General features: G+C 41.7%; 1 protein-coding gene across 2 annotated transcripts; it reads left to right on the top strand.

Annotated features, from left to right (window-relative positions):
* The first annotated feature begins 2227 nt into the window (after positions 1-2227).
* Positions 2228-20835, top strand: c1qtnf12 (C1q and TNF related 12). 2 transcript variants are annotated; one of them, XM_084069200.1, is made up of 8 exons: positions 2228-3671; positions 12856-12960; positions 13257-13368; positions 13775-13950; positions 14895-15003; positions 15216-15309; positions 19252-19330; positions 19662-20835. In XM_084069200.1, the coding sequence occupies exons 1-8, from the start codon at positions 3492-3494 to the stop codon at positions 19758-19760; spliced, it is 954 nt and encodes a 317-aa protein (XP_083925326.1). In that variant the 5' UTR covers positions 2228-3491; the 3' UTR covers positions 19761-20835. The 2 variants fall into 2 exon arrangements, with proteins under 2 accessions (XP_083925326.1, XP_083925325.1); XM_084069199.1 differs by having other exon boundaries at positions 13766-13950.
* Positions 20836-20910: the final 75 nt, after the last annotated feature.

Genomic DNA, 20910 nt, shown 5'->3' with positions numbered 1-20910 from the left:
TTTCGGATCATGATAGGTTGTTAGATGGCCTTGTTGCCTGCTGATATGTTGTCACACACAGACTGAGTTGGGAACGGATTCAGGAACTAGGGCGGCCGTGGCTGGGAGCCATGTTGGAAAGGTCAGGGTTGTTGGTTGCACTATAGGTTGCTGTCACTGGGTGGCAGTGTTGTCAAAACAACAACAACAAAATCATGAACGCTGGAACCATAGACTGTGTCTGGAAGGCTGGAACCAGTGGTGGAAAAAGTACTCAATTTTTTTTACTTAAGTAAAAGTATCAATTCTGCAATGTAGAAATACTCTGTTAAAATTAAAAGTCCAGAATTCAAAATTTACTTGAGTAAGAGTACAAAAGTATTGCTATCAAAATGTACTTAAAGTACCAAAAGTAGAATGTAGTCATTATGCAGAATGTTTTCAAATTTATAAAATGTATAAAAATCTTTTGAAAATAGCAGATCTACAAGTTCGCAATGTGTCGCATCACTACGCATTGTGAGCTTGTAGATCGACTATTTTGGCCCAAAATGTTAATAGGGCTGAAGTGGGTAATGCATGTTTTGTAGTAATAATCAAAATCTACAATGTAACTAGTAACTAAAGTTTAAAAATAAATGTAGTGGAGTAAAAGTACAATCTTTGTCTCTAAGATGTAGTGGAGTAGAAGTAAAAGTACTGTTTTTTTTATTTTTTTTATCCAGTAATGTAGAAATTCCTCAAATTTGTATTTAAGTAAAGTACTTCAGCAAATGTACTTAGTTACTTTCCACCACTGGCTAGAACTCAATTGGGATCATAAAGGTATTTAAAGTTCTTCTCAAATAAAATCCTGTTTTAAAGACTACCCTTTAAAGGTGCTGTAAGCCAAGGGATATGTTTTTATTGATACAAAACGTTTTTGGTTAAAACGATAAAGCTCTTCAATTCTGATAGCAATTAAGTGTTTGTTCAGTAACAGGGGTCTGCCCAGCTCTTTAATAAATAGAAAATACATTTGCAGTTGGGTCACCATCGCCAAGAGAGAACCCATTTATCAGCTTCAATTATATAGTGTTACAGTCTTCTCTTTTTTTGCATTTAATAATCACTTCCAATTTCACTTGTGAAGTTGTGTATCCTGTATTCTGTATGAGTTCTCTCTCCTGATTGGATGAAATTGGTATCCCTTCCTGAAAATGTATTTTCTGTTTACTAAAGAGCTGGAGACATGGGGTCAGTGGTCACTTGTTACTGAACAAACACTAGGCTATAGCAATGATTACTAAGGGAATATAGAGCAATTTAACACTGATTTTAACAGAAAATATCACTTACACCACCTTCAATTAATCGATCCTCTGGTTGTGTCTAAGACTTTATTTATTTACCTTTATATTTACAATTTTGTCTGTTTTGCTTAACTGGAAAGAACTGTGTAATTGTTTTTAATAGTGCAAAAAAAGTTATTGTTATTATTTATATCTAGGCAGCTAAGAACCTGGCTTGCATTACCGAGCCAACGTGTTTCTTATCCTGCCAGGAACATAGGAGATGTCACCCATGACTCATTCAATCCAAGGCGCTTCTGTTTGCTTATGGGTAGTCTGACAAAGAACCTGAACTTTGAGAGCATCTATTTAAAAAGTATTTCAATTGTAGCAAAGAGTGTATCTACTTAAAATTCCACACGAATAACTGGCATTATATCAGTTCACTTCAAAATTGGCCAAATTTCCAATACGTAATATAACACATTAGAAACAGGCACGCTCTTCGCTACATAATTTAGTTAGTATTCATTCTGGCAGAAAGTCAAACAGCAGATTCTCCAGGACGTTGCCCCAGGGCCACTAAAAAGTGCACAAATTCTTCTCTATTGCTTGGATCTAAACACAGGGCTTTGGTGGAGTAGGACGATATTGAGCCATAATGACAGACACTCTTAAAAGATACACATGCCCTCATACACATCATACACAGAGCTTGTCTGCCAAAGAACCGGAGCTCAGCATATCGTCTATGAGATAAAACAGAACTGAACAAGTCAGTGGGATTGCCAATTGCCATACTGAAAAATAGAGGCGAGAGAGAGAGAGGGAAAGAGAGAGAGAGAGAGGAGAGAGAGAGAGAGAGAGAGAGAGAGAGAGAGAGAGAGAGAGAGAGAGAGAGAGAGAAGCGGGAGGGAGAAGGGGTGATGATAAAACTCCAGTGTGAGTGCTGCTGTAAGCTCAGTCAGAGAGCAAAGGAGCGACTGAGACTCAGGGGAAGACGGCGTGCAACAGACCAAGCAGAGGGACCTACCACACGCTTACACACACACACACACACACACACACACATACATGCACGCACGAACGCACGCACACACACACACACACGCAGACACACACACGCACACGCACACGCACACACACACACACACACACACACACACACACACACACACACACACACACACACACACACACACACACACACACACACACTCACGCACACACATACGCTGGGCTCTCTGAAATGAAACTGCACATGGTCTTGGACTGGATGATCTCACAGAGAGGATAGAGAACACCTGAGTTACTTTGGCCCGGAGGCAGCAAAGCACGCTGGAAAAAAAAGAAAAGGTTTCACTGTTGTACATTTTGTTATAGCAGCCAGGAGCCAGTATTCACTTTTGAAGGAGACGAGAAGAGAAGGCAGGGCAAAGACCAAAGCTGGACCTTTTCCAACATCTCTTGGACTTTGTCCACCCTGCACCCGCCTGGGCACCCCATGTGAGGCAGAACAGACTGAACTGAACGCTGAACTGCATTTTCGGAGGAAAAGCCAAGTTTTGTGGATCTTGCATTTTTGCCCCGGCTACCACACAAGATTGTTTAAGGGGGGATCCGTTCCTCAGTGTGAGAAACCGCAGGAGCGAGGGGGAATAGAGAACATTGCCATCCATCTCTAACCCCCCTCCCCACCCCCTCCTACACCACCCTCATCTTTTGACGCCCCTCCCCTCCACCTCTGCTTTCACCCCCCAATCCCATCCTACCCCACCACCACCACCACCATCACCCACCCACCCACTATTCACCCCCCAACAGAGCAGAAAGCGTGAAAAATCTCACTAATGGGTTTATTTGCTGTCAGATCTGTGCCGATCTGTCATTCCCCAGGGACCATTCTACTTGACACATTTCATAGTTGAGTAAGCCGCCTGGCGTTGTGGCTCGAGTTAACGGTGCCCCAGCAACATTCTGCTGGCTGAGAGAGCTCATCGGGCAGAGAGCAGCAGCAACAGCAGCAGTCAGACTGACAGCCCTGTTGGACATACAGGAGTCTCTGAAGCTGCTCCAGTCTCCGTCTCCTCAGCTTGGGTCCAGAGCATTTTCTGAACCCACATCCAGCAACAGCTCCATCCTCAGCACCTCATCTGGCCAAAACCACAGGACTACCACTCCACCAGGAGATCTGGGTTGTTTCCTTGGGGGATTCTTGGTGCTGATTGAACGGGTGTGAAGATGTGGTGTGGGGCCGGGCCGCTGGCAGTAGTGGCGGCAGTGTTTTGGACTCAGTGTGTCTTTCTGGAAGGGGTGGATGCCAAGAAGGAGAGGAAGCGGCTGAAGGAGGCCCCCCCACAGCACACAGAGGCGTACAACGCTACTCTCTCCAACAGCGAGGAGGTCGGAGGCAGCATCAAGGTAATCATTGCAACCCTCTAAAAGTGTACTTATAAAATCACTTAATCCTATTCAATTCATGATACACCATGCTTAATATCAGATTTGTATGGCCGATATATTGTTTCAGCTTCATTGTGATAATCCGACAATTATGAAAATCGATATGGGGGAAAGCATGCAGCTTGTCATAAAATATGAATCTAGCTTTGAACTAGATCTTGAGCTTGAATACCTTTATACTTTGATGCATGATTTCTTTTCAGCACGCTGTAGTGCTCAGGCCAAATGAATGCAGTGAGGGCATGAGCTAGAACGAGACAGGTGTGCCCTAATAGGTCAAGCCTCAGAGAGTGTGACGGCAAAAAATGTGTGAAATGCTAAATGGATGACTTCCTGAAGAATGTCAGGAATGTGAACATCTAAAGGTTGATCAACGCATCAATTATGCCCAATTTATGCTTCGTCGTACAAAGGCTTGCACACCAATAGCGGAACTACAAGCTTGTAGTTCTGCTATTTTGGCACACAACACCATCGTACAGTGAAGTATAAATCAGACATTAGTCATCACAGTGTAGGCTACATCTGCCACAAATCTTCCAGTGTATCACATTTAAAGGCTAGCTGATCACATTGGAGAGATATCTAGCATCATCTAAATGGCTGGTAAAGACACATTTTTGCACTTTCAGATAAATTAACACTTGATACTTTGCCATGTACCTGTCACTCAGAGATTATATCTGCACATAATTATGTGCACTCACTGATGCCAATCTATGATAACTGCAAATGATCAAATGTTGTACCTACAGTATGCCACACAAATTATGCTCTTTAAAAGGGTACTTTTAACATGATTCACTGTGCCGTTGTCCAACAGCAGCTGGCCTTTGACATTGTTATTTATTGGTTTATTGCTGGTGTTGCATATTTGCTAGGTTTTTCCAATGGAATATTTGTTTTGCTTTCAGCCCACCCATTGTGTTGGCATTCTCAAATAACTCACTGCCCAATACCAGCATTTTCTTCAGTCTCTACCAGGCTGCCCCCCCCCCCCCTGCACCCAAAATCAAGCAGTGAGGTCCAGTCTGTATCTTTAAGAACACATTGTGGCTGGTTGTGGCCGGGTAATGTTTATTTGACTTGGTCGGGCCTGTAAAAGCAAAGGCTATGAAGGATGACCTTGTGTCAACCCTCAAGACTGCTGAAGATTGCACCCTATTGGGATTTCACTTCTCGCTCCCATCCCACGGGAAGAGTGGGGTGTCTTACTGTGTTCACAAGCCTCACACTATTTCCCCTGAGGTCCACCACAGGCCCACTGCCATGATGTAATTCCTGGGGAAAGTTAGGTGGGCAGATATTTAAAGACCTTTGGCTATGCTGTTCCCAGCCCATTGATTCTGTCATTCACAGGCCTAGTCTGACTCCGCTGTGTCTGGGACATCCGATAGGGGCGGTGCGGCCCCAAAAACTGGGGCAGCATGCCGTGTAAGCCCCTCACAAAGCCCCATAGAAAGGGTCCTGAAAGAGAACACCTCAGCGAGGATTAGCCCCCTGCACACCCCCCTCACCAACATTCTTTCATCTCGTCTCCCACAATCTGAGGGTAATGACATAATCACTCCTAAGACGCAGTGTTATGCCAGATAGTGTCTCTGCCAAACACTGTCGCCTCTGATGAGGAACTGGACTTAGGGCTTAACATCTAAGGTTAAGGCACAGCCGTGTCCAAGGTTGGAAAACACAATGTTTGTTGATGCCATTCTATCCTGGATTCTCATTTTTTTTAAAGGGCACCACACAAGTAGCAAATTTGCTTTTCTTGGGTGGTTTATAAGTTTATGCCGTCACATACAGTATCTGTAGCTTTTGTATCCTGGATAAAAACACCATATCCACTGGAACTGTCTTGGCAGGATGTTTGTATTCTTAAACAAGCCAAAAGTAATGCATTTACTTTTTTTTCTTTTGCCCTGTGGAAACAGTGGAAAATCTTTTTATGATGGCATTAATTTTCTATCTGGCAAATTCCCCATTTGGGGAGTTGGCAGGGTGCAGTAAACCGCATTCCATGAGAGATTTTCCATTTGAAATTGATCACAATATTGAGGTGTGGAGTTGCACGCTGAATGGAATTTTAGTGGAATTGTATTTGATGCTATCTTCGAAGCGGAATTTCTAAACCACTATGAACTTTTGCGTTTGTGTGTAGGCTACTATATGAGCAGCATTGACCATCAGCATATACTGTATCCCTTTTTTGAGGAATGTAATGGTTTGACATGACTGGATCACAAATATCTACTACCCAAACCCAAATCGTGCAGTCCTCTCCCACAATAAATATTGGAGCGGTGACTACTCTTTCATACAATGGTGTCACACGGCGAAATTAACAGATCATTACAATCATCCGTGATGTGTTGTGAGCTTGCAGATCGGTTATTTCTGGCGTGTGACACCGGCATATGAAAAAGTATAAATCGGGCTTAAAAATGAGAGGAATCTGTCATTGTTGAACAGTGGAGCGGGTCTGCCATGGCTGTAATTGAGGGAGGCGAGTCGAACATCACGCCTAGCATGTTGAGTAATGGCTGAGTTTAGCCCTAGGGGAGGGTTTGTCTTTCCCCTCTCTCATCCCCAGTGATGATTAATGCAGCGGTGTGTGGGACCTTGTGGATTACCCTACACACTTGAGACAAGACCCAGTCCCACAGGAAACAGGGCCACAGGGGGAGCAAACCACCTCTCATATATGCTTGAGACAGCGTAGCCCACCTTTAAGGCTAATTTAGGCTATACTTTGTCTTTCACTCAGCAAAAAGTCTTTATTTTCCACTGAACAAAGTGTATGCCGTCGCCATTTAACTCTCCCTTTCTTGTGTCAGGAGGGGCCAAAAAGGGGCCATGTTTTTCAATTAATTAATGAGCTCATCTGACATAGAGTGAGGAATCAAATAATAAACAGTCCTGTCATTACATTAGAAATCTGCAAGTAAAATAAACTGTCAAGACAATATTCCCATTGCAGGCCACTTTCAGTGCCAGACATACAACATTTCAGTTTTTACATATCAGACACAAAGGGCCTGTTTTATTTGGATTTCGTCTCATTTTTAATAACTTCAGATTGATGCCAGATTTATAGAAATCCCTTAATCTTGCCTGATGCTTATCATGTGCTGGTCATGTTGCTCTAATTTTGATTCACATTGGAGCCTGGAAACAACAATTTTACTATTATGGCCCTTTTGTGTGTTACAGTACTCAGTCAACTTGTGCTGGTTATTCATAAAATGTAAGTTTATTTATTATTTTAAAGCAATGGCCACATACCCAGATTCTTTATGTGTTGAATATTTACGCACAACAATATTTTTTTGTAAAAAAAAAAAAAAGAAAGACAAAAAATATACAGACTACAGAATATGCAAAGTAGGCCTATTTGCACATTTGATGTAACATTTATAGTTAGAATTTCTATTGCAACTATCAGACAAATGATAAATGTTATTATTCTTTGGCAACTACTACTTGCCCTTTTAGAATGTACACGATGCATTTTACCTTTCAGGGAAATGATAGATGGCATAGCTGTTTTGTAATTCCCTGTGATTCCCTGTTAGTGTTATGCTTCAGATTTCTCCAAATATTTGTAATGTACTGTAACCTCACAATGGGGAGAATGGTACTTACAAAATAAATGTAATCCCAAAGTGGAAAAATGAACCATCTGTGTACTTATGTGGCATCAAGGAGAACCGCAAATGAATCCCATCAAATGTAGAGGATCTAAAGCCTGACTACCTTATAGTATGACAGCGTCACTCGCCAAAAATAGCCGATCTACAAGCTCACAACGTGTAAATTAAGTTTATGACTACCTACCTGATATGTTCTGCCCGAAGTCAAAACCACAAGGCTTAGCTGTGTACCTGATATGAAACTGGATCCAGTCCTTTTCAACAACTCATTTTACCTACCACAGGGAAAATGAGCACTTGCTCCAATTTCAAAGCTATAATTTGTACACAAAACAGATGTGACACAGCAATCAGAGTTTCTTTCAGTTCATTGACTTTTTTTTTATATCAGGAAGCTACACTCGCTTCGCTGGTGATTTTTTAAGCATACACATAAATTTACCGTAATCACAATCATTCTCTCACACTCATACATATGAACACATGCATGCATATATTAGGCCTGTTCATTACCTAGAGTAACTGTAAACAAGACATATACAATTTGGCATTATTCATGTATTTCGAAACATACAAAAATGTTATTACTTTACATGTTATTACATTATTATCTCAGAACTATAATTCATATGATGTCCCAACAACGAAAAATAGTTTCAGCAACCCTTAATGTTTCTTGAGCTAATAGCAGCATACTCACAATGTGGTAAGTGTAAGTATGTTTTGCCCACCAGGCCTTGTGCTTGCTTACCAATTGAGTAATAACACAGTGAGAGGAGGGCAGAGTCAACATTGCATGTCTGACTGTATTTAGCACTTCGGTGGTAAATCCTCAAGGCAGTCTGCGCTTGTGAGCTGCACCGATGGGGAACATGGGGGTGGATGCATGGAGACTGGGATGCACGCAGGTTTCCTGGTTTCCTTCAGCCATAACAGCTCTCAGCCAGGGGATCCCTGCCTCCCAGGATGGGACAGGCCCTGTTAGGCATAGACCCTTTCATCCATGCATGGATGACTGCACAGAGAGAAGTACGCTGGTGTAAAAACAAGGGATTATATGGAAGGCTCTTTATCATCCTGTCCAATGTGAAACACAGTAACTTTTTGCATCAGCAGCTAAAGTTCAATGGTGCGTTGCATTGTGTGGATAGTTTGTATAGATATAGAAAGCACAATGTGTGGCACAGTTGCAAAAATGTGATGGTATAGCTCCTACGTCTGAAGGTTTCAATCAGAATGTTGTCATATAGCAGATGGAGTGAGTTCCCTTGTCAACAAACAGGGTGAAGGAATAGAGTGCTAAGAAAACAACTATGTGCTGCAAAGTAATTAGGATAGCAAGTAGGCCTACACATCAAACCTGCTATCTATCTGACGGACATAATAACAGCATGTACTGAAGTACAGATGCAAACATAATATATAATAAGCTAGTAAATAACTCAGGTGCAGTGAGATTGAGTTTCAATATCAGTTACAGCCCCAGAGGTAAGTTTTAACTGTTTTGTTTGTTTTGGTAGCATGCTGCCCCAGGGAAATATTTCCCCCTTTTATTGCCTCAAATAAACCGTAACCTAATTTTCCCAAACTACATAGCAAACATAAATAGAAGAAAGCACATACATTTATTTTTCATAGAGACCCAAGGTGATGTTGTAAGCCTTTGCTCCTGTATCAAAATGGCTTATCAGTTAATTCCTTCAAATGTGATGCACTTAAATCTGGGATATAAAGTTATGCTTTGTGAATCAGAATTCTAGAAATAAACATTCAGGCATGCACTAGTATATTGACTTCTACCTTGTGCCCCCTGGTTGAGTTGCAAATCCCTTACAAAAGTGTGATTCCTGCAGAGAGAAAGAAAGAGAGAGAGAGAGAGAGAGAGAGAGAGAGAGAGAGAGAGAGAGAGAGAGCTACAGGTCTAAAGCCAAATCACTGAGAAAAGAAACGTGTCATGACGATTTAAAGTTTGCCACCTTGGGAAAGTCTGACACATTTTCCTTGTCAGTGCTGGAATGGCGTGTGCTCACACCTGCTGACAGACAAGGCCATTCTGCTGCACACACAAAACACCAGCCATCAAAGCCAGAGAGCTAGTGTTCCTCATCAACCCACAGACTGATACCTCAGCCTGCTTTCTCCCACACATTGTTCATGAGCTTTACGTGCTGATGCAGAGGTATGTGAGCAAAGCCATAGTTTATTTTGCCCCACAGTCAAAAGCAGCAAGTGAGAGATTTAACTTTTCTGACAGGCTTTTGCCATGTCGTCAGGCAACATGGTTTTCCCGAGTCTGTGTGCGTGGGCTTCTGCGCGGTGCTTTGAAGTTCGTCATGTCAATCTAGTGACTCGCACTAAGACAATGATTCACAATTTTTTGATTGTGGGGGCCACCATCAATCACCAGGGCATATTACACGCCTACCTTCAATAAGTCACATTGAGCGAATCTGAAAGTTCTGAACATTGTTGAAGTTGATGGTTACACTATTTATTCAATGATTTGCTGTTATCTTGTAGTCTAGAAATTAAGTTAATAATTACCTTGGTCCTAGCCTGCCTTCCCTGAGCACAGAAAATCCTCTAGGGCATGGTTTTAATAGTTTAATTACAATGGCGTGTGCTAAAGAGGATAACAAGCCCAGAGTATAGCTGATTTCCTGGCAATGATGTGCTTTTTTGTATTATTATAATGCAGGGAATAGCTAAGATCTATAATTATAAGTCACATGTGTGGGCCGACTTGTGCTGCTTGACATCTTTGAAATAGCAGACAACGATCTATGCCATAAACACGAGACGGGATGTGAAGCTCTGAGTTTCTTGCGGTTTAGCAGCCGAATCGCTCTTTGTTTCTCACAAGCTGTCAGTGTTTTGTTTTGTTTTTGGGGGGGGGGGTCTTGTAGTTCACACAGACGGAGCTGCCTGAGAATCGTTTGTGGCAGTGATTCACTTCAGTATCTTACAGACACTTTTCAGAATTAATCCTCGTGGAAATATACTCAGACTACCACAGAGATAGAGTTGTGTTACATCCACCACCCCATTCCAATCTTCAGTGCGGCAATAATTGTTAAACGTTTGGAAAACATGTATACACAAAGGAATAATATTACTGACAGGTTTAATTGTTACATGGCATTGACTCCAGGGGGAAAAGCACTTTATGGAAACGATACAGATAGTATTGTAAAAGTATCCATGTCTTGACAAAATTTGTTGCGCTTTTATCTGATTCCAAGCCTCGAAATCACAACAAAAACACAGAGACTTCGAACATGCAGGAGGCACTGTGCCTCTTAAATTGTTTATTTTGTCTGCTGTCATAGGGAAAAGAGGAGAGTCGGAGAGATAGAGAGATAGAGGGAAAATAGTTTCAAAACCAAAATAGGAGACATTTTTATATTCCAGCATATTAAAAAGACAAAAACAAGGCGTTACTTTGTTGGTGTGTAACAAGAGGAGAGTATTTGACAGTGAAGAAAGGGACATGTTAGTTTTGTAGATAAGTGATCCGTGTCCTGCTGCCAAACCTAAACAAATTCCATTTCAGACAGCTCACCTCCATGGCTCATCTTTATCTTCTCTTCTATCTCAACCACAGTCACTTGACGTTTGGGGAAGGACTTGGGGAAGATTCAAGGAATATTCAGCCATTGGAATTCATACGGCTTCAATTTTAGCCATGCGCGTGAAACCACACCAGCACGACTACCACAGCTTGCAAGGAACTATTTACTTGAGATGTCTCTTCGGAGTGTGTGGGTGTATCATTAGCTATCTCACAAACACATCATTTTCCTATACAGTAATTCGTTATAGCTGAAGTTATTGCAGATAAGGAGGACAAGAATGTGCATTGGTTAGGAAATATAGAGCAGCAGTCCTAAATCATAAACACTCCTTGGTTGACTTTTATGGTATTCACATACATGCACAGTACACATCTGTTATCTCACCCTTTACAAATGCAATCAATATATGATTGAATCCCACACATCACTGTTAATTTTCAAAAGAAAAAAAGAAAACAACATAAAAACTTAATTGCTGGTATATCTACAGGTACTGTATGGGGGAAAGTGTTGCCCATTTTGACATGTTGTTGTAGACTAATTGAGTTCTGCAATCCACAGAATCTACATCACACACACATGGTCGGACTCATTTTTCACAATGTGGCTCATGGAAATTTTCATGTGTTGAAGAAAAAAGGAAAATAAATCACTTGAGGACGTTTGTTTATATTCATCCAAGCCTATTGGACAAATAAGAACTGACGTGGTACCTGAGTGAATTATCTGGGATGAAAAAATAAGCAAAAAAAGAGTTGAACCTTTCAGAGAGGAGTGGCGAATGAACATAGTTGGCAATGTGACACCACCCAAAAAGAAAGGAGAAAAAAAAGCCTCATTCCTCTTCAAGGAATCGCAGTAGAGCGGGAAGGAGAGAAAGAAACAGGGGTTTCGCAGTGTGACCTGCCTTGATGTCTGGCACCATTTAATAGTATCTTAGGGCAAGATTTTCCAATGATGGTTTGTAAGCAGAAATTATGACTCATTGGATTTTGTTACGTAGGTACAATACTTTGCATTGTGTGCCATTCCAGGCCATTCCAGGCTAAACTATCTGATGAATCTTGCAATTAGCACTCTTTCAAAGATTCATTGTAATTGTTGAAAGAGTGCACAGTTTAGTGGTGTTCAGAGAAAGTTCTGGCAGCAACAATATTCCACTATATTTAAATCCCAACCCTGTATAACAATGCAAGTGGTCAGTCTGCTTGTAGTTCGCTTTCCTATCTTCATTTCATTGAGTCTGTAGTTCTGCCTACAAACACATCAAACATCTCTTATGCTGTATAGATTTCAGTGATGTGCTCTACTGCTGTGCTGATACACAGTATAATCCTGAGTTAACCACATTAATCCTAGCGTCCCTATTTTGGGCAATTGTTAATGTTACATTTTTAAATAAATGTAGAGTAGCCAATTATCTTTACCCCTTTTCTCCCCAATTTAGTCGTTGTACCAATGAAATTCTCTCCACACATTTATGTGTTGTCACTGTACTCTACTGGCTGACCTGCCAGTGAGGGGCTCCCACCGAGAGGACGTAGCGCCTCCCTCCTACTCCTCCTGTTCAACATTTTCCGCTGACAGGTACCACCCCAGCCTGTAGTAGTAGTGCAGTGACAAAGAGCACCCTCCCCGCCAGGCTTCCCTCCCCCAAACACGGACAGTTGTGTTTGTGTACAATAGCAGACCTACAAGTGTGATATGATGCGACACATTTTGAGCGTGCTATTTTTGCTACTGGTTGCAGGAAGTATAGGCTTAAGTGGTTAAAGTGTAAAAATGGACCTGCAAGGATTTTGCTGTACACTGAATATTATGGAAAAACAATTAATCAATTATAATCCCATTTAGTTTTCCATCTTGAATTTCCATTGCATAATGTATTTTGCCTGTGTGTCATCTTGTTTGAACCAGGTCTCTGACAGCCAGAGAGTGGATCCATTAGGTTCATGGATGGACTTTGTGAAACGACCTGTCGACCACCTTCCTGGAAAGTGTCGCAAACGGAAAAGACCCCTGGTAAAAAAAATAAAAATAAAACTGTAGCTGGTTGGATGGAATGTGTCCCGTATTTTCTCCGCTGTCTCTCATTTTATCTACTTTACTCTCATTTTTCAAAAGATTTCACTTTGAATATTTAACACTTTGCTTTGAACTAGGATTGCTAGTGCCTGCCTGGCAAGCCCTTTTCTTTGAACTAGAGGTTCGGGCCGCGTATGCAGGCTTTCTTTTGTATCATGCCCTTGTCAGATAGAAGACTTCTGTTACCTTGTTTTTAAATCTATTAATATTTTTGCTTTTCTGCTTGCTGTTAGCCTGGTCCACCAGGTCCACCGGGGCCCCCTGGCCCACAGGGACCTCCTGGCACTCCTGGGGCAGAGGTCACCCAGGAAGTTCTTCTGCAGGAGTTTAAAGAAATGATAAAAGGTTTGCAGAACAGTTTTTATGCCAACAACATGGCTCACTGCTCCACGCCTTGTTTAGAATTGCACATGGCTTTCCCTCAATAGATGGACAGAGTTAATCATGTTCATAGCTTATTCATGATTATTCATCCTCTACGCGTATTTCATAAATACATTTTCATGTACGTTATGCGCATCATTTAGGAGTGTCATTACCTCGTCACATGCATCCGTCATAAGATTGAACTTGTTTGGTTATGGCCTACAAGGTCTAATAGCCTGATATGTATGTGTGTGTGTGTGTGTGTGTGTGTGTGTGTGTGTGTGTGTGTGTGTGTGTGTGTGTGTGTGTGTGTGTGTTTGCGTGCGTGCATACGTGCGTGCGTGCGGGCGTGCGTGCGTGCATGCGTGTGTGTCAGAGGCTACAGAGAGACGAGCAGCAGCTCTGGACAGACAGGCCAGCCCCAGTCAGCTCCCTACAGCGCTCCTCACTCTGGAGGGAATGACGTCCTACCGGCGGATAGAGGAGGCCTTCCACTGCAAGCTGAAGGGACCCGTGGTGGTCGACAAGAAGACTCTGGTGGAATTGCAAAACTTTCAGACGGTATGTTTGTTTGAAACAATGGACATGTTTCACTCGCACCCTTGGTACCAGGCCAGGCCAAAAATAAAATTAAGTCAAGATTGAGCTAATCCTGCTTCTTTAGCTATCTGTTTTGCCTCCTACCCACTCGTTTTTTTTGTTTTTGCCCTTTAAGTGCATTTGAAAGAACAAGCGTTATGGCAATCGTCACTCAGTTTGTACTGTGGTGAATTCTGAGTGGATCATCCCGTCAGTGGGTGACTGGCACTAACACAGCGGCACCATTTTGAGCCTTAAGACTAGCTCCCTCTCTGGTCAAAAATATCTCCTTTTTCAATCCTCCACATCACTTTCTGGGCACCACACAAAAGGCACTCTGTCTGTGACTTGGAATAAAGTGTGGAGAGGACAGAAATAGACACTGTTTGAAACAGCATGCTGTAGTGGAAGAACTGTGCCCCGTTGGGACAGGCTGACAAGGCTTTAAGCCTAGCCATACCTCAGTAATGCCTGATTTATGCTCTGTTGTACAACGGTGTCACATGCCGAAAATATTCGATCTACAAGCTCACAACCTGTCGGGGATGCAATGCATTGCGAACATGTAGATCTGCTATGCTTGGTGCGTGACACTGTCATATGACAAAGTATAAATCATGCTTTAGTTAACCATGCTAATACAGCGCTGTGGTAATACTGTTTGATACTGGGGCTTTTACAGATCATTTAAGGGATATTCGAAATGTTTATTCACGGAATCAGAGGTAGAAAGAGGAGGGAACAGGAAAGGCATAAAATGGGGGGGATTAAATTGGGATTGGAATCCAGAGGTCTTTAAAGGCCATATTTCTGCAGGTAGAGGAATACATTGCAGCAGCATCCTTTGCCCACATGAAGGATTTTATACTATCATTAAACTGTGGTGTGACTACAAGACCATTTTTGGTACTTTGCTGTACTTTCAGCCCCCAGCTAAAGGAGCATTTCTCAGAGGATCAGGAATGGACCAGTCTACGGGGCGATTCACCGCTCCCATCACTGGGATCTACCAGTTCTCTGCCAACGTCCATATTGGTAAATACTCCTTTCCAGGCTGCAATATGCAGTCTACATCGCAGCCTAGCATTTCACCTGTTCTGGGAAGACTCCTGACATTACATTACAGTGTTTCACAGAGGAAATGGGTTTTCTCTCAGGGATGAACAAATTAAATGTTTAATTGTGGTGTTCCTCTCAGCCCAGTATGGTCCAGGTGATAGTGACAAGGTTCTATCTTCAAATTACAGATCACAATGATGTGAAGAGGAGCAAGAATCAACTCAGAGCCAGAGACAATGTTCGAGTTCTGATCTGCATTGAGTCCTTGTGTCACAGATACACGTAAGTATGACTGACCAGGGTGGTTGTCAAAATCAGTGGTTGTCAAAATGGGGTCCGGGGACCCCCAGGGGTCCTTGAGGGGATTCCAGGGGATCCCATGCAAAATGTCACAAATAATGAATGCACATCACAAATGTCTGAACATCACAAATGATGTTTGGCTAGAGGAGGTGTTCAGCTAGTTGGAGGTGCAAGAACTACTGCAAGAACAGAACGTCGACAAGGCATGGTGTGCTTATGACGTCATTTCAAGCAGAACAAATGTTGTGTTCAGTTGGAGAATGCTGCAGCCTTTAGACTGGCAGGCTGGGGGGCGAACCATGACCTTTCAATTCCCAGACAGCCTTTCTACCCACTCAGCTATGGCAGAAACCCACTCATCTATGGCCACTACATATAATTATTTATTCACATAATAGCATTTAATCAATTAAGTGAATAAATAGATTTGAGCCTACTGTCAAAGAGGAACAAACAAAATGGTAGTCCTGCTGGGGTAACCAAATAGTTTAAAGAAGGAGCTGACTAGCCTCGCCATTAAGCAGCCATTCTGCGAACCGTCAAAGGCTGCTGTTTTCCGCTAAGTGTTTTGGTTCCTTTGCATCCAGATACAGTATGCTTCAGTGTCTGCTAAACTGTGAATTTTACCAAATCATCCAAGAGAGACAGCAAGTTCCTGCCATTCAAAGCCATTACATTCTTTGTTCAAACAATAGCCTAAAATAGATAATTACAATAAAGTTAGACTGTGACACTGAAATACAATAAGGCAATACATTATTAGCTAATACTTGATCAGTCTACAACCCTCTCAAGTGGTTTCCTTTGGAATGCACCTAAATAAGCAAAATATCCTTTTCCTGATCTGAATTTAAAGAGGCGTAGGTTGGCAATAGGCCTAAAGTAAAAAGTAAAAATGCTGTGGGCCTCTCTGACCAGTGTAAAACAGATTGCCAAACAATGAAAGAACCATACCTTTAACAATTTTAAACACCATGATCAGCCTGGACATAGTGACCCACGATCAGACCCATATCGGCAGAGGCCATTAGAGAGCTCAACTGGCTTCCAGTTGAGCTCTCTGATGGCCTCTAATGGCCTCTGTCTGATGGCCCAAACCTAGGATTACTTTGATAAATCTATTCTGGGCTGTTTGAAGTCTACTTTTAATGAGTTTAGTCAAACTCTCAAACCATGTAGTGGAGGCTAAATGTAAGTGCCTTAAAATCAATGAGTTGGCTACAAATAGCATAGCTCTGTATCTATAGCCTGGAATAGAGACGGAGGCACTCGTTCAGCGTTTGTTTGTTTTTTCACTTCAAAGTTGGAAAACAAATCAGCCGAACGGAGCGAATCAGTCTGGATTCCATGCAAAAAACTGCTAGAGGTTCTTGCGGAAAACTTTGGTGTTCCAGTGAGTGATCCTATACCCAGTACTTTCACGCCGGTATTCCTACCATCCAGATTGCTGTCCAAAATACAACCCAAGTAGTAAGTACTTAACCGATGACCTTGAATTCAGGACATACTCAGCCTGTACCTAGAGACAAAAAGAATGGCCTCAGTTTTACCCAGATTCAGAGAGAGCATGTTGTCCATAAGCCAGGTGTTAGTCTGCTCTGAAGTAAGAGAGCTCTCCAGGGTGACTTGCTACTTATGGGACATCAGGACAACCGAGTCACCGAATTGATACATTGATAATTGATAACTGACACGCACGCACGCACACATGCACAGACTGACGCACCAAGTGAAATTATTTTTGGTAAACTGTGTAGCATTACCCTTATTTCTAACCATGTATCAATAGACTTTTACTATTAATATGTTTACATTACTGGAAAGCAACCACACCACAAGCAGATAAATCGACAGAACTCTAAATTATTCCTTTGAAATCTGTGACACAGTGCCGTCTCTGGCTTTTGGATCCAATCTCCAGAACAGTGTAGTTTACACCCCATAGCCAAGAGGAGATAGTCCGCTGTAGTGTCCAATAACTAAACAGATATATATTCTTACTCCACTCCTTCTATTAAAAAAACGCCCACAAAGGACACACTGATGTATATCCTCGCCAGGCGCTCGGCCCTCTCTCCTCCCCCTTGGCTCTTCGAGAAGCAATTAAAGATTTGGGACAAGATATATTTCTGGGTCACTGCTGGAGGACAGAAGAGGGAGGAGGTGAGGAGGCAGAAAAAGAGAGAATCTGAATTTGGCTAAAGATGTTCAGGTTTTGGTGATATGCTGGTGGAGGTTTGGTCGTGCCAGTTGAATGGATCGTCCATGTTTACTAGAACTAAGGGTTAGAGATGTGTACTCGAACATGGTGTTGCAAGTAGCACCAACCCTGGCGTCAAATGATAATAAAAGGTTGGTTATTAGGATAGTCTACATCCCATAGCCATCCCATTGGGACGACTGCTCTGCAATTGGCTGGCTAGTTCGTTGTTAGACCAGACTGGCCAACCAATGGTGTAACTTCATCAGTCACTCAGGGAAAAGGCATTTGTTTATAGGCCTGGCCCCACTGTTGCGGTCCAGCCAAAAAACACAGAACAGCAACCAAAAGAAAACAACAACATTGACAGATTGTCAGGGGAGTGTGATCTATTTAGCAGCTTTCTGGTAGGTTTTGACGGTTCTGGATGTTGTGTATCAAGTGTTTCTGCATCTGGAGCCAGAAGGGAGTTCATATTCGTTGTTTAGTGGATGAGAAATGTCCCTTACACTATGTGTTTGTTTTATTGCTTGTGATGTGAATAAAGTAGGAAATGTCATGGCATTTAGACCCGCAGATTTTACTGGGTTTTACTAGCTACTCCCCATGAATCCAATCAACCTGGTGCACTTTGTCACCTCAGTAGATTGTGAACATGTGGTTCTCATTTGTTGTGGCTTACATAACATATGCTGTGGTAAAAAACAAAAAAATAAAACAGAGAATAAAGAAAATAAAGAATAAAGAAAATTGAAGACTGCCTCTTAGAATAATCTATAGAACCAGACTTTGGCCTCAATTGTGTTGTTTACATTCTGTCTGGATACTTTGTTAACCTCTACCATTGGACGTTGATAGTTTGTTAGTGTCTAATGCCAGTTTAAGTTTTTCGAGGATTTATGAGCTGTTAAAGGTGTTGTCTGTTATAGTTTGTGTGGAACCAGCTTGGCATTTCCTGTATAAAAGTAGGAGCAGGTCTTTTAAAGGAAATGTCCTCACACTCAGGGCCCTCGTCCCTGTCGCCTAACTAATCTTTATAGACTCACCTCTGACACCCCATGCAGTGTGCTGCTCTCAGCGCTGTGCAGAGAAAATGCCCTTGTTTGGGATGTGGGAGGTGGATAATGAACAACAACGTTACACAGAGGTTCTGCAGGGCAGAAATCCCAAGTCCGGTGGGGAGCGGTTATGAGTACTCCTCAGCATTTCAACATTTCTATTTACTTAAAGTCTGAGAAAATTGTTGAAATGAATTGCTCCCAAAACTCTCCCCTGGAGCTTATGGAGCCCAACCGCCTCCCACCTAGAATGGCATAATGAGAGGAACGTATAAATAATATTATTATGATGGGTTACTTAACCTAAGAGAGTGCTTGGTTTTTGCTTTTCTAGCCAAAGCTCCAGACAGTCTCGCCCTCCCTCCCACACACGAAAATGTAGAGAATGTGAAATGAGGCTCATTGAGGTGGCAGTTAAGAGTGAGGACAAACATGATTGATTTGCCATAAAAAATGTTGCATTTTCCACTAAACGGGAGCCAGTGCTCTTGCTGTGAGCTTGAAGCCTGCAGCAGCGTAACCACAAAGTGTGCAGTCTTCAGGCCCCGATAACATGTTTTAAATGCTAACTTAACCTTGCCTATTGAAAAGCCAATTTGACATTAAAATATTAGAACAAAGTTCATTGTTTATTTTAAAGTTTGTTTTTCATCTTGATTGTAGGTCACTGGAGATGATAGTTGGATTGGAAAGCAACAGTAAGATATTCACTGTCAGTGTGCAAGGGCTGCTGGAGCTACAGGTAAAATTACATTCTTTATCAAAAGGAACTACAGTATACTCTCACAAACACAAACACACACATGCGCACGCACACACACACACACACACACACACACACACACACACACACACACACACACACACACACACACACACACACACACACACACACACACACACACACACACACACACACACGTTCAGAGAACATATATTACACACACACACACACACACAAACATACAGACGAACACCTGAGCACAGAACGGCATATACAATATCATTACACACATATGCACAAAATAGTGTAATGTTTTATACATTCACAATCATCCCATCTTTCTTTACAGGCTGGACAGTACACCTCAATATTTGTGGATAATGCTGCAGGAGCATCAATTACAATACAGAATGGCTCTGATTTTATGGGCATGCTATTAGGGGTATAGCTTGATAGCTGTCCCTGCGGGAGCAAGTCAGCAAGTCAGACGAGTCAGCCATTTGTGCTGCTTATCAATGGACTACTAATGAACACTATCAAACTGCATCATCCATGCGGGGGATCGAGAGAATTCTAGCAAAAGAGAAAAATATATGGTTGCTACTTGACTTTAGTACCTGGCAAATGTTGAAACGACAGTGTTCAAGAACTGGACTGGGTTTGTCTTTCACAATGCACTGTCACTGCTCAAGAGAACGTTTGCAGTTTGCTGTCCCATGAACAGACAAACCAGACAAATAAAACAGTGAATTTACCTGTTAAATTGTCATGACTGACAATCTTAATAGTACACCAAATGTCAATGTCATATTTTCTGCATTGGAAGACCTTGCAAACTCCAAATAGGAGTCTGTGTTCTATGACATGTTCTAAGACATATTGTGTATTGTCTACATCATTGATTGTGTACAATCAACTTTTCAAACACATTTGTTTTCTTATGAACTCAATCTCACACATGTATATGCATTATGTATGGTACATAGACTCTGTGAGTACACTGGACAATAGCAATATGCTCATCAGACATTATATGGGCCCACAACGTCTTGGAAAATGTATGTCGGTAATTACATCTTTTTGTAACATAGCTATTACTGTGTTATTACAGTTTTCTTAAAATATCTTGTTAAGGCTGTTTGACTGCGATTGAGCAGAAAATGGTCTCTTTGACAAGATTCTATTACAGTGCCATTTTTGTTAGCGTTTTAACATTTATCACATTTTTATGTTTGCAATATGTTTATTACACTTTCTGGCATAACATTTTCTATAATTTATGATAACTGATAGTCCAGTAACATTGGAAAGTCTTTAGAAATGCATTGACTTGGTATTTATGTTTTAAATGTATCCACTCATTTTGTGGAAAATGTATCAGTTTCAGCTTGACCTTGGATCATACGGACTCTTAAAAAAACAGATTGGATTGCAAGAATATCTTTTTACTATGATATTTTATTAGCTCGTATGATACATGTACTGTATGCTGTAATTTGAAATTAAACCATGCCTTACTGTTGTCTTTTGCTGCTCTCAGAAACGTTTTTTCAATACACAGCACAATTATGAAAGCATCCTCTGGGAGTGCAACAGAA

Source organism: Gymnoscopelus microlampas (genome assembly GCF_963454915.1).
Source record: "Gymnoscopelus microlampas genome assembly, chromosome: 10".
In the NCBI taxonomy this organism is placed as follows: domain Eukaryota; kingdom Metazoa; phylum Chordata; class Actinopteri; order Myctophiformes; family Myctophidae; genus Gymnoscopelus; species Gymnoscopelus microlampas.
This window is presented reverse-complemented; position numbering and strand designations above follow the sequence as displayed.

Coding starts and splice junctions, on each gene's coding strand:
- c1qtnf12 (XM_084069199.1), top strand. CDS start 3,492: ATGTGGTGTGGGGCCGGGCCGCTGGCAGTAGTGGCGGCAGTGTTTTGG. Junction 13,369..13,765: donor GTTTAAAGAAATGATAAAAG/GTTTGCAGAACA, acceptor CGTGTGTGTCAG/AGGCTACAGAGAGACGAGCA. Junction 19,331..19,661: donor AAGGGCTGCTGGAGCTACAG/GTAAAATTACAT, acceptor CTTTCTTTACAG/GCTGGACAGTACACCTCAAT.